The sequence below is a fragment of the Rutidosis leptorrhynchoides genome, chromosome 10 (genome assembly GCF_046630445.1).
Source record: "Rutidosis leptorrhynchoides isolate AG116_Rl617_1_P2 chromosome 10, CSIRO_AGI_Rlap_v1, whole genome shotgun sequence".
NCBI classification, from domain to species: Eukaryota; Viridiplantae; Streptophyta; class Magnoliopsida; order Asterales; family Asteraceae; genus Rutidosis; species Rutidosis leptorrhynchoides.
The window spans coordinates 15,555,648-15,570,688 of NC_092342.1; the positions used below are offsets into that span (position 1 = coordinate 15,555,648).

Sequence of the window (15,041 nt, forward strand, 5' to 3'; positions counted from 1 at the left end):
ATAACTATATGCATAAATCTTTCTTCTCGTAGATGAAGTGCGGTTGATTCATCCTCTCGATTGAGGTGTTTTCAAGGATCATGAAAAGTTTGAACGCAGATTATAATCTTCAAGATACAAATGAGGTTTAAGATGAAATCAAGTGGCAAACTTGAAGAATTGTTTAGTTTCATATGTTATAATTAATATTTTAATTCATTTTAATTGTCCAATGTTGGAAGTCCACAGTTAGCAGTCCACAATTAGTAATTCAATAATTCATATATAGTTTAATATATAATATTTGAATTAATTAATACGTATCGTGACCCATTGTATACATGACTCAGACTCGATCACGACTCAAAGTATATATATTATTGTAGAATCAACCTCAACCCTGTATAGCTAACTCGATCATTACCGCATATAGAGTGTCTATGGTTATTCCAAATAATATGTATAGATGCGTCAATATGATATGTCAAAACTTTGTATACGTGTCCCGATATTTAAATGCGTAAATAACAGTATTTAAATGACGATAAATGAAGTGCGTAAAATAAATAACAGAAATTAAATGACAATAAATAAAATTGCGAGAATTAAATTGCGATAAAATAAATTGCGATAATTAAAATGTAATAAGGAATTAGCAGTTAGCTAGGAACAGTTACCTAGCATTTTGTTAGCGTGGATTCTTAACAAAATTTCTCATAGTTAATTTGCTTGTTTCTAACAATATTTTTTTTTTTTATTTTGTCCAATGTTTTCTTCATTATGCCACTTGTTGGATTCTGATAGGTCAAAATCCAAATATGAAATTGAATGAAAATGGTTATTCTGTGGTGAATGAATTCGTATATCCGTGAATGTAAGTAGGATAGTAAATGATCGTTGAATCCGATTCGAAGAATGTACAGTGTAACTTATTAATGTGGAATCTAAATATTCCTCGGGTATTACCTACCCGTTAAAATATTTTCACCGTTAACAGTTTGTACAAAAGAATTTTTAATTACAATCTTTATGAAAAAATATATACATATATATTTTCTTCAGATGTAATCATGGATTTAATGAGTTAATATGATATTAAACTCATGATTTCCGGTTTGAGCTAGAATAAGTAATCTCTAAAACTATTAGGAACCACATATTCTTCGCAGAATATTTCTTCAATGAAGTTATGGATCAATACTTCATCGTTCATTGTTGTTGGTACTCCTTGGTATCTATGGTGCGTATGATATTGATGTTCGAGGTAAAGATTGTAATGTGGAGGTGTGGGATACGGATGTTGATGTTGGTGGTGGTGATGGTACTGTTGATGTTGCTGATGGTAATACTGTTGCTGCCGGTGCTGTTGCTGGTGCTTGTAACCTTTGCACCATATTCTCCAAAGCCTCTACCCGAGCGCGAAGTTCGTTGATTTCTTCTATTACACCGGGATGATTGGCGTTTCGGACGAGCGGATGAATAAGATCTAGAATTCGAGATAGTATATAATCATGATGAGATATTCTGGAAATGAGAGAGAAAATAGTATTACGGACAGGTTCGCCGGTAAGTGCTTCAGGTCCTTTGCCAAGAGGAGAATGTGGTGGATGGAAAGGATCACCTTCTTCTTGTCTCCAGTGATTTAGTAAACTACGAACCCATCAGATGAATTGGGGATGGCTGATTGGTTGACTCATTCTGGTGACGCTGCTTCCGGAGTTTAGGTGAATATCCATGTCAGAATAGCTGTCAGAATTCGAGGGACTTGAACTAGTTGTGAGTTCCATCAGGTACGGTTAAATAAAGGGTTTTTGATATGAAATGGTTTTCGGATATCGGATGATATTCTTATTGCATAGAATACCTGTCTATAGTACAGAAGATCCCGTAGTTTAAGGAAGGAATTTAGGAAACGTGTCAGACAAAGGTTAATGTGATGGGATATGAATTTGTCTGTACACCATCTATCCAATAATTGCAATAAGACGTGTCGAGACTAAAAATGATAGGTAGATATTTTTTGTCAAAGAATGGTAAGCAAAACTTTTGACATGCAGACCACGTTCAAATCCAAACTTATTAAGGTAACCTAACAACTACTAGGTCGAAGTCCAGACTCACTAATGCATCCTAACAACTACCTGTTAGACACACTAATGCAAGACCTGGTTCACTACGACCATCGCTCTGATACCAATTGAAAGGACCCGTCCTAATCAATCTGAATGAATACATTGCATTTGGTTACATCGCGAGGTACTTGACCTCTATATGATACATTTTACAAATATTGCATTCGTTTTTAAAAGACAAACTTTCATTACATCGAAAGTTGACGGCATGCATACCATTTCATAATATATCTAACTAACAATTGACTTAATAATAATCTTGATGAACTTGACGACTCGAATGCAATGTCTTTTGAAATATGTCAGGAATGACTCCAAGTAATATCTCTAATATGAGTAAATGCACAGCAGAAGATTTCTTTCATACCTGAGAATAAATATGCTTTAAAATGTCAACCAAAAGTTTGGGGAGTTCATTAGTTTATCGTCAATGTTCATTTCATCATTTTTAATAGACCACAAGATTATCATTTTCATTTCTAATAAACATAATCTCATATCAGGCATTTCGCACGGCATAGAGATAAAAATCATTCATATGGATTGAACACCTGGTAACCGACATTAACTTGAATGCATAGAATATCCCCAAATAGAACCTCTCGTCTGTATAATAATAATCTCGAAGTACTAAAGCATTCGTACCCCGAATGGGACTTGTCAAGGTCCATAGATCTATCTTTAGGATTCGCGTCAATTAGGGGCCATTTCCCTAATTCTTAGGTTACCAGACTTGAAGGGCGATATTCGGTTTAATAATCCAACCATATAATGTAGCTTCGATTACTCGTTTCTATTTCGTCAAACATTTATAAAAGCGCATGTATTCTCAGTCCCAAAAATATATATTGTAAAAGCATTTAAAAAGGGAGTAATGAAACTCACAATACTGTATTTTATAGTATAAATACATATGACGGCATTGAACAACTGAACAATGCAGGGTTGACCTCGGATTCACGAACCTATATCAAGTATATATATATATATATATTAACACATATAATTGTAATCGAAGAACTTTATATTTATTTTGTTATGTTTTAAGATTAATATTCTTATATATAATTTTATAATATGTTACTATACTTATTTGATATATAATTCAATTAACGTTATAATATTGTATTAGTTAAAACATAATTTCATGTAATATTAGTATATTTATGTACAAAATATTTATTTGTTAGAATGATAGTTTTAAAAATATTGATTTACTAATAATAATAATAATAATAATAGTAATAACTATGATAATAATAATTTTACTACTAATGATTAAATTTATAATAATAATAATAATAATAATAATAATAATAATAATAATAATAATAATAATAATAATGATAATAATATTAATTGTATGATTGATACTAATAATTATATTTTTAATATTTGTAATAATCTAATAACAATAAATAATAATAATAATAATAATAATAATAATAATAATAATAATAATAATAATAATAATAATTGTAATAATAATAATAATAATAATAATAATAATAATAATAATAATAATAATAATAATAATAATATTGAGTAATAGATAAACTACCTCATCGAGGTAGCCATAAAAAAAATGCCCAAGTCCGAGTTTGAACCCGTGACGTCCCACTAACCCGATAACATTCTAAACCAATGAACCATTCCATGTTTTTCTGTTTTAATTTGCTAACCAAATCCATTTAACCAGTACAATACTCTTTCCCCTTTTTCTTCTTTTTTCTAAAAAAAAAAAATGCTAGAGCTTGGGCTCGAACCCAAGACCTCTCGTTCCCCAAACGCATGACTAACCAATCCTCTACTTATTGTTTTATGTTATAACTGATAAATTAAATCTATCTAACTCGTGTTTTCTGTGTTCTTCTTCTTCCACAACAAAACCCACTTACCTCTTCATTATCATTCTAATTAAATCATCATCATCAACAACATCATATTCATCATCATGAATCACATAATTATTATCGTATGTAACCATCACATCTAATATCATCTTCACATAAAATCACATCATCATGCATCTTATTATCATCCATCGTCTTTATCATCATCATTACTTAAAAATCATGAAAAACACTCGACATCATCATTGTATCATCTTTAACATCATCATTATATACTAAATAGTTATCATCCATCAATTCTAATCCAAACATCATCACACCTTAATTCTTGCTGCAACATTACCAATCCTCTTATCCTACAATTATCATTATCAATTCGGCCCAAGAAAGAAAAGAGTCACGGCCCAACTGAATAAACAAACATGACCCAATAATCATAACTAACCACGGACCGATATCACTCATAAGCTACTAGTTCCATGTATTATTAATGCGCCCACATACTCAATTTAAAAAAAATGGTTCGTCCGAGAAATACACAGAACCGATACATGGCTATACCCTTTTTCCTATGTAATCCTCTATCAAATAATCTATTGCAAGTGGGGATTTGTTTATGTTATCATGGGTCGGCAATAAAAGAAACAACAAAAAGAAGGGAAAAGGCACACGATATTTTGAGTTTATGCTCAATAAACAATTCAATGATTTAGCAATTTGTTGGCCATTTACATAAAGCAAATTAGTGAACTAGTGGATGTTTGAATGGGTTTGGGCCCTACTACAACTTAATATAATGTAATCCTAACAACATCAATTAACTATTTAGTAAAAGGGTTTGTGCGTGTGGTGAGTTTAAAAGAAAATATAGTACATGGGCAGCAGTAGCAATCGAAAGAGTGGAATGATGATGGTGTTTTGGTTGTGCTTGTTCTAGGTCAGAAAAGGGATACAGCGGTAGCAGAAGTAGTGAAGGTGTGGTAGTGGTTTGGTATTCTATTGAGCACGAAAATAGAAATCTTAAGAGTTTGGTTTTGTTGCAATTCGAATATCAATCAACTGGGTTTTGAGAGTGATAACATGTGGTTAATAAATAAAGAAAATTGATGTTTAAGATAACATGTGGTTAATAAATAAAGAAAATTGATGTTTTGAGAGTGATAAAATGTGATAACATGTGGTTAATAAATAAAGTGATAACATGTGATAATAGAAACAAAAAATTAATAAAGTTTGATGTTTAAGAGATTCAATCCAGTTTCTTTGATTTTAAAAGAAAAAATATAATATATATTTAATATTAACAGTTAGTAATTATAATTATATAATACTAACATTATAATTTTTCCACTATTTACAATAATAATGATATAACAAAATAACTATATAACAAATTTTATATCTATATAATATATTAAAATAACAATATACTGATATTAATAATTAATATTAATGTTAATAAGAGTAATAATAATATAATAATTACATGTAACAGATTTCATATTATAGTTTTTAAATGATACTAATTCTAGTAATACTAATTAATATAACAATTTTAATTAAACTTGTATTTACATTTAGTATATTAATATTATAATTTATTAATTATGTAATATTATATTACATGATAACATTTATTAATATTTATATATATTATATATTTGTTACAATATAATAATAATTATTAATACAAATCCTATATAGATTTATAATATTATAATATATATATATATATATATATATATATATATATATATATATATATATATATATATATATATATATATATATATTCATTTTAACAGTAACTTAATTATCTTATTTATTATTTTAAAATTTAAATTTCAATTAATTAAGGTATGCTTTATTAATTCAAAGTATTATACATATACATACATATTTATTTACAAACAATTGTTCGTGAATCGTCGGTAATAGTCAAAGGTCAAAAGTTAACTAAATTCATATAACTAATTCAAGAATTTTAGAGACTCAACATTACAGACTTTGCTTATCGTATCAGAATCATATAAAGATTAAGTTTAAATTTAGTCAAAAATTTTCGGGTCGTCACAGAAAGAATAGAAAGTGTGAGCTGTGGAAATAAGGAAACGAAGGGAGTGGATTTATAGTAAAATATTCGACAGAGCAATCGAAACAGATTATTGCATTTAACCAAAGAAGATCCTAATTTTTTTAATTACCGAAGAACCAAATCTTATTACAAAAATTTTCCCTAAATCCCTTGAATTTCGTAAATCAACCTTGAATACGTCACAGGTTAAGATGAACTTGCATTTACTCATTTCACTCATTTGTGATAGCTTCACTCGTACACTTCAAATAAACAAATTGTTTTATCCATATTACTTACTGATGATAAAACTCTAATTTTCAACTCGTATGCGTCATGAAAACATACTTATTGTCAGCCATGACGATCCCAATCAAATTTCGAGAAGAAATTTCTTTAACGGGTAGGTACTATGACGACCCAGAAATTTCGACTTAATTTGAACCAAATTCTCATTATGATTTAATGTTTCCGACATGATAAGCAATGAATTTTGACAAGTTTTAAAACTTTTGAAAATAAGTTTTTATATAACAGTTGACCACCTTGTATGTCCGACGATTCACGAACGTCGTAACTTGTGATAATTATATAATTGTTTGTATATATATATATATATATATATATATATATATATATATATATATATATACGAAAACATGCGAATAATATTTATATACGAAATGATAAAAATTTACTATTGAATGATGCAGTTTCGAATTAAAAAGTTTATTTATATAATCGTTTTATTTTTATGATGTATTTTTTTTAGTTTTTAAAAAGACACGAAGTTAAATCAAAGATGTACAAGTTATAAAGCACAACGTACAACAAAGTAACTTAAATAGTTGAATCGGAATTAATTCATTTACTATTTATATGAATAGTAAATGAAACGAAATTAATTAACTTACTATTCACATGAAAACGATATGATAGAAATTATTAATTATAATTTACATAAAATACCCCTGAAGTATTTAATAAATACGACTTTTAAAAATATTAAAATTCGTTAATTCGTTTGAATTAAACGAATTCAATAATTCACGGTGGCACAGAATGATCAGCAGACTAGTACGTACACTCTACATCGAACGTATATAGTAATTTTATAAATAAATGGACCTTTTTACAACTAATTTTATAAAGCTTAAGACCAAAATAGATATATGTATTCAATTAAAAATAGTGGAATTCTTTTTATTTATACTTTTACCCGTCAATTATTAGCAACAGAGTACGAAATACCGGTCCGTGAAAACTGTCGGTAGAAATGACAAAACATGGGCGACTTTTAAATCCCACGTTTAATTCTATATTATTATTATATTATTACTTTATTATATTATTATATTATATTTATATTATTATATTATTATAATTATTCTATATATATCGAACGAATTCTGATTCTGGTTTCAGTTTTCATTTTACGATCCATCTATCTATCTTAATACTCCGTAATGATTTATTTATTATTTTATTATTTTATTATTATTATTATTATTATTATTATTATTATTATTATTATTATTATTATTATTATTATTATTATTATTATTATTATTAAAGATTATTATTAATCTTATTATATTAATATTAGTAGTATTATTATTATACATAAAATACTACGACGAGGTCATGAGCGAGTTATTTTCAAAAACGGGTTTTTGAGCGGGATGAAGCTAGGGAAATTATGGGTTATAGCTATGGAGGTTATGGGTAATGTTCGTGGGTACCATGAGTGAATCAAGGCTAACCTTTCATTTATCATTTCCGTTGCGTCTACGTACTTTCTTGCAATATTGAATCACAATATTGATACGTGAGCATTCATATCTTATCTTTTATATATTAATAGGGTATCCATGTCTAATGCTCGAGTATATATGTTTATACATGCTTGTATGCTAAATGTCGTTGTTAGGTAGTTTTATGACGAATCACGAATTTAATACATGTACTACTGATATAAAGTATATGATATGCATGTTGTTGGAAAGCTGGCGAAAAATTAATAACTTTTCATTTAGAAATCGCGTGATTTCGATGAACGAATTAAAAGTTATGGTCAACTGAATTATGATTGACGTTAATTGAAATTGCTTTTGAATCTACAATTAATATTTAAACAACTTGTTTATAAGATTAATAAATTGGATTTTTGAATACTACTAGTCGAGTAAATGAATTCTTATATAAGACACATCTCGTTTTATTAAACAATTGTCAAAGTTGACTTTTTGAAATGACTTTAGTTAACTTTTGCATATCGGTCTCGAGCATTAGGATTTGTGATACACTATGACCTGACCTAGCTTGTTAGACAGTTATTGATCAACATATACTAATATAGGTTCGTGAATATGAGGCCAACCCTGCACTTGTTCAGTGCCATCATGTGCATAATTACTACGAAATACAGTATTGTGAGTTTATAGATCCCTTTTTAAACGCTTTAAATATTTCTGTGCTGAGAATACATGCACTTTATTTTATATGCAATGGATACAAGTACATACTTAATTCTACACTGAGTTTGAACCGAAAATCCCTTAGCTTTGGTAACTAGTAACTGCCGGTTATAAGAACTGGTGGGCGCGAGTAGTTGTATATGGATCCATAGGGCTTAACATCCCCGCCTGTTCTAGATATAGAGAGCCTAGCCTGAACTATAAAGCGGACGTATGCTATTTGAGTTTAGTACACGCTGGTTTGCGTATATTGTACATGTTGGTTGCATGTATGTTAAAACAGGGGTACTTATTATATATACGTTAAGTTTAGTTACCAGAGTGCTCAATCTTGTAGAATATTTTGATAAACGTTTCTGGATGAAACAACTGAAATCTTGTGATCCACCTTTATATACAGATTATGCGCAACATTAAAACTATGAACTTACCAACCTTTGTGTTGACACTTTTAAGCATGTTTATTCTCAGGTTCCTAGAAGTCTTCAGCTATTTGCTTATACGTTATACAAGCTATGTGAATGGAGTCATACATGCTCTATTCGAGAAAACTTTGCATTCACAAAATCATCACCATGTAACTTATTTTGACTGTATTATCAACGGATGTAGTATTGTAAACTATTATTTACGGTGATTATCTATACGTAGAAATTATCAGATGTCGAAAACCTTGGATTTATATATTCATTTATGGTGTGCCTTTTCAAAAGAATGCAATGTTTACAAAACGTATCATATAGAGGTCAAAACCTCACTATGAATTCAATGAATAACGTATCGCGTCAATAGCGATTTTGACGGGTCGTTACAGCTAGGCACCTAAATATTGTGGTGCTTATAATAGCTTGGATTCCTCATCTCCTTGAGTTAACTTTTGGGGTTGAATTGGGCTCAAGTCTATTATTTCACAACATGTCATGAATGCTTCTATGCTTATAGTAATAATCTTAGTATATTAAATGTAATAAAGTGATAACGTATTGCATATATCTATGTAGATGGATGTATCAGTGAAAAAAACCATAATAAAAATAGAGTTATGGTGTATAATGGTCCTTATATAGATATAAGATTTGTTTTTCATTCCAATCATCCCAAATTTGAGATGATTGGGATCTATGAAAAAAGCCCTTGTAGTTCTCCATCAAACCCTTTCTTCTCCACTTCTTTCTTTCCTAACAAAAACTCAAGAATGGTTATTTAGTCCTTTATCCATCCAAATCCTTTCCTTTCCGTTTAGAAAAAACTCGAGAACACAACCAAAGTGTTAAGTCTTAATCATTAATCACATTCATTTTCTACTATTACTAAATAATACTCCGTATTTAGATTAAATTAATTATCAAATAATTATATTATTTTATTTATATTTATTCAAGGTGAACACATCACTTTTATATCATCTAAGTTGATCATTCAATTAGTTATTGTTATTCAAACGAGATTCAACTAGAACATTTAAATTAATTTGATTAAAAACTAATGAGTGCTTAATCATTCTATATATTAACGTCTCCTTACTTTTTTCGAACACGTATCTATCAAAATTATTGAAATGATAACAATGTAGTGTAATTTTAGTTAAAAGAATAGACCTACAAGTCACATTAATTGTTAGTTTGTTTCTCTTTTCGTTTTTTTCATTTGTTATAGTTAGTTTGTTGTGTTTTTTGTTGGCTCTCGGCGGAATTCGTATTTAGTTAGCTTTAGCTTGGTTAGTTTACTGTCTTCGAGCTCTGTCCGTGTTCGTCTCTTGTATCTTGCTTCTCTTTTTCTCTTTTTGATAAAAGGTTTGTTATTAAGTGTTTGGATTAGAAATCGTTTAATTCGTTTTCTTGTGTTTGATTCAAATATATCAGAGTATATGTATCGTATATGTATATGTATGAATGTATGAATATGATGATCATGAACACAAGATGAATCTGAATATGTTTTGATCAATACATTGTGCCAAAATTAAGATACAATAGGTTAGGAGAGAATTGGTGAACTAGGTAGAAGTGTTGGTGTAGGAGTAGAGCACTAGGAGTGGTGACGCAGGTCACTTGGCATGTCAGGCGTGACTTGTTGAGTCTAGAAAAAGTGGGGTGTGGTGACTTGGTGTGTCACTTGGGTATTTTTATTATCATTTTATTAAAACAAGAAACAAAATCATGTCGCCTGGGGGACTGACTGAAGTGAAACGGAGGTGTGCGACGAATGTGGGGAATGGGAAATTGGAGACGCAGGGGTGAGACGGGGAGGCGACTGACCTCCACTCCCACCGCTCTAAGTGAGGAGAAAGCTTAAAGTTTAAGCTAGCTAAGAGGTATTTATATATTCTCATAACAACAATAAATCTCATCTATTTATTAGATCTAACAAATATACTTCTTAGATGAGATTTATTGTTGACCATCTTCGTAATCTTGTACTGTTAGGGATCTCGAGGATATCTATAATGAAAATCTACACGAAACTGAAAATAATCTAAACATATCACAACTTATACATAATAATCGGATTATAGTATTCACACAAAATAAATAATCATATTAAGAACGGATAGTTACGAAAAGTTAGAACAACCTAACCGATTGAAGGTTGAACTGAGCTTGTGATTGACACAATTCCCTTAAACAGATTCTTCGTCTGTTCTCAGGGTACACCGGTCCGAAGCAGCGTACTGTCGGACTTGAACACTTGCCCGAAAGATAACTGGAACGAGGAGACCTTGTTGCGGCTGAGAGGAAAACTAATTGTGATTGTGCTTTTAGTTTTTGATGTGTCTTTAGACAAAGGCCAAAGGTCTTTATTTATAATGGAAATCAACACCTTATGTTTTCTCCCACTTCCGATGTGGTACAAATACAAAAACTTTCTAAAGTTTGCACCTAACAAGCAATTTTAAGATTCAATATCTCATTCACCTTTAATCCGTTTTGGACAAACATTAGTTCATTGTAAAGTCCTCGACAAGGACTACAGAACTCACTAAATGGTTGCCAATATATATCACTCGGCCGTATAATTATTTTGTGTCCAGGTTGATGAAAACACACTTGTTTATTGCCGATTTTTCCAACACTATCTTCGATGTCTTGAACTCTCTCCCTTGAAATAAGCATAGTTGTTGAGTTAATAGGCATAGTTATTACGTTGAGTTAATAGGCATAGTTGTTGAGTTAATATGCATAGTCGATTGGGTTCGAGTTTTCACCCGGACGTGTGTGTTACATGCAAATGATGAGGGTTGTTGAGATAAATGATCTACAGAAAAATAGGCATAGTTGTTGTCTTGAAATAAAGAATCTTATTCTTTCGAAAGGTTCTTCGGATAAGAGTGATCACAATGCACATAATCTTTTGTTCCTGACATTGTTTCTCTACCTTGGTAATGATACGCATACCCGATTGACTCGTGTTGCGCATCACACTTGCACCATGTGCATATCCTCCGCGCTATAGCACTTCTGACGCAAGTAAATGTGCGCTAGAGGGTGCCATTTTGACGATGGTGCGCTGCATAAGGGTGACGTGTCCTGTACTTGCCACGATATCTGTGCAAGGGCCGACAGCCAGCGAAGAAGGTGATAGTACTGTTCCCTGGTCCCCTCCACGAAATAACCGGATAGTGCAGACAAGAAAGCAACATGGAACACGTGGCTCCAATGAATGGACAACACTGTAGCTATAAATAACGGACTCGAATCACAAAGCAGGGGGTTGGTCTATTTTGGGAAGTTACACACATACTATTTTTAGTATCTACGTACGTACCAGTCGCGTTATTTACGTAGCGCCTACTTTACCCGCGCTACCGGACTTATACCCGCGCTACTGGATTTATAGCATTACACTAGACGTCCTTGATATACAGGTAACGTTCCTTGAACATAAACCCTATTCCCGATGCGAGCCATCGATGACCGGACTACCCGCCGATGGTGGGTCTACGTTTAACTACCCCTGTTGAGATCCTCATCTCGCAAGGGGTTATTCACAGTACTTCGGACCGGAGAGTTAAACTCAATTGACCCTTAAATCCCCTCTCAATGATGTCAAGCATGGACCGAACCCGGCCCGATTATTTTATGCTTGATCATTTGGCTCCATCCGTGGGACACACAAGTTAAAAGGTTTTGATTTGAGCTTTTCTCTATATGTCCACTACTCATTTATTTTCTTTATACAGGCACCTGTCGCGAGAAATAAATGCATTCAATGGCTAACTGCCGACCAAAGCTAGGAACAAAGAGCAAAGCTAGCACTGACGGAAGTCCGAGGATGACGGAGATATCGTTCCCCGCCATTCAGACATTCAACGCTTCCTGTGCACCCATTGTAGTGCAGGGATATCTGTCCGAGTCTGGTCATGGCATTAAGTGCCTCCGTATGGATAACGGCAGTAGCGTTGACATCATGTACGAGCATTGCTTCCGACAGCTGCCCACAACGGTGAGGAGAACCATCAAGCCTCCGACTACGACATTATCCGGGTTTTCAGGAGAATCAACGTAGCCTATCGGAATCTTGGATTTAAAGCTAGAGCTGAGAGACATCAAAGATAAGTTAAAAACGCACACTGAGAGCATAGAATTATGCGTTGTGCGCTCGTACTCTAGATACAATGCTATACTAGGAAGCACTTCCATTCAGAAATTCGGAGCTATACCATCCACAATTCACGGGATGGTTCGATTCCTGACGAATCAAGGAGTTGCCACCCTCGAGTCAACGCCTCTAGACGCCTTGTGCGCTTCTGTTTCTGACAAGGGGAGCGCTACTCCCGAAAGAAAAGGGCGCTAATGAATGGTGGGTTATAGTTAATCCTGAGTATCCAGAACAGAAGGTAAAGATAGGGGAGCCTCACACACGAGACTAAGGAAAAGCTGAGGAACATCCTCATCGCCAATTCTGACGTGTTTTGTTGGCGCGATGCTGACATGACCGGAGTACCATGAGAGATAGCGCAGCATCACCTCCGCGCCAGCATCAATCTGACCCTAATCAAGCAAAAGAAGCGGCCCATGGCACCCGAAAGAAGTGAGTGGTTGCGCAGAGAAGTGGATAAGCTGGTTAAAGCCAACATATTGTGCAAAGTGATCTACCAGACATGGGTAGCCAACCCTGTGCTGGTGGCCAAGTCTGATGGAACGTGGCGGCTCTGTATTGATTTTAAAGACATTAACAAAGCTTGCCCCAAAGACAATTATCCTTTGCCAGAGATAGACTGGAAAGTAGAGTCGCTCGCTGGTTTTAGGTTCAAGTGCTTCCTAGACGCCTACAAAGGATATCACCAAATACAAATGGCGGAAGAAGATGAAGAGAAAACCGTGTTTCACACAAACCAAGGGATATACTGTTACACTAAGATGCCCTTTGGATTAAAGAACAAAGGCGCTACTTACCAACGCACTATTGATACAGCATTAGCTAAGCAAATCGGGCGCAACCTTGAGGCATACGTTGATGACCTCGTCATTAAAAGCAATACCGAAGAAAAATTGTTAATATACTCGAAACGTTTAACACACTCAGGAGCATCAACATGAAGCTCAAACCTGCCAACTGTAGCTTTGGGAAAGAAGAAGGAAATTTCCTGGGGCACATCGTGACTCCGCGGGGAATCAAGGCTAACCCGAAGAAGATAGAAGCAATTGAAAAGATGCCCTCCCCTAAAACGAAAAAGAAAGTTCAAAGCCTCAATGGAAAATTAGCCTCATTGACGCGATTCCTGTCTAAGGTCGCTGAAAGATCGCTCCCGTTCTTTCATACCTTGAAGGATTGCGCTAAAAAGTCAGATTTCAAATGGACAGACGAGGCAGAAAAGGCATTCCAGGAGATGAAGGCACTCCTTAAAGACCCCCCACATTAACAGCTCCAATCGCTGGCGAAACCTTTATACTTTACCTCGCGGTGTCTAAGGAAGCCGTTAGTTCCGTCTTAGTCGCTGAACGGGGGGATGCTCAAATGTCGATATACTTCGTCAGCAAAGAACTATCAGGAAGCAAGCTAAATTATCTCCCCATAGAAAAACTCGTATACGCGCTCGTTGTTACCGCTAGACGTTTGCGCAGGTACTTCCAAGCACATCCAATTACGATACTCATTGATCAACCTATTCGAAAACTGCTCTATAAACCCGAGATATCGGGTAGGCTAACCAAATGGGCAATAGAGCTAGGCGAGCATGAAATCGCGTACTGCGCTCGAAGCGCTATCAAGGGGCAGGTGATGGCTGATTATTTGGCCGAAACAGCCACTGACATGCCAGAAATATGTGACCCTGAGCAACCACCCGTACCTCCGCTCGAGCTCTAGGAGCTCTACACAGACGGCGCAGTAAGCTCTCAGGGCGCTGGCGCATGGCTAATCTACACCGGTCTGCATCAGGAAGGGCATACATACGCGTTGCGGTTCAACTTTAAAGTAACAAACAATGAGGCAGAGTATGAAGCGCTACTAGCAGGATGCGTATAGCTCGAGAATTAGGAGTAAAGAAGTTACAAGCTTACGTGGATTCACAGCTAGTCGCCAA

The 15,041-nt window shown here is 33.5% G+C and overlaps 1 protein-coding gene across 1 annotated transcript; it reads left to right on the forward strand.

The window, feature by feature from the left end:
• Nucleotides 1-14,473: 14,473 nt before the first annotated feature.
• On the forward strand, nucleotides 14,474-14,824 carry LOC139870051 (uncharacterized). Its single transcript, XM_071857903.1, has one exon. The coding sequence runs from the start codon at nucleotides 14,474-14,476 to the stop codon at nucleotides 14,822-14,824; it is 351 nt and encodes a 116-aa protein (XP_071714004.1).
• The last annotated feature ends 217 nt before the right edge of the window (nucleotides 14,825-15,041 follow it).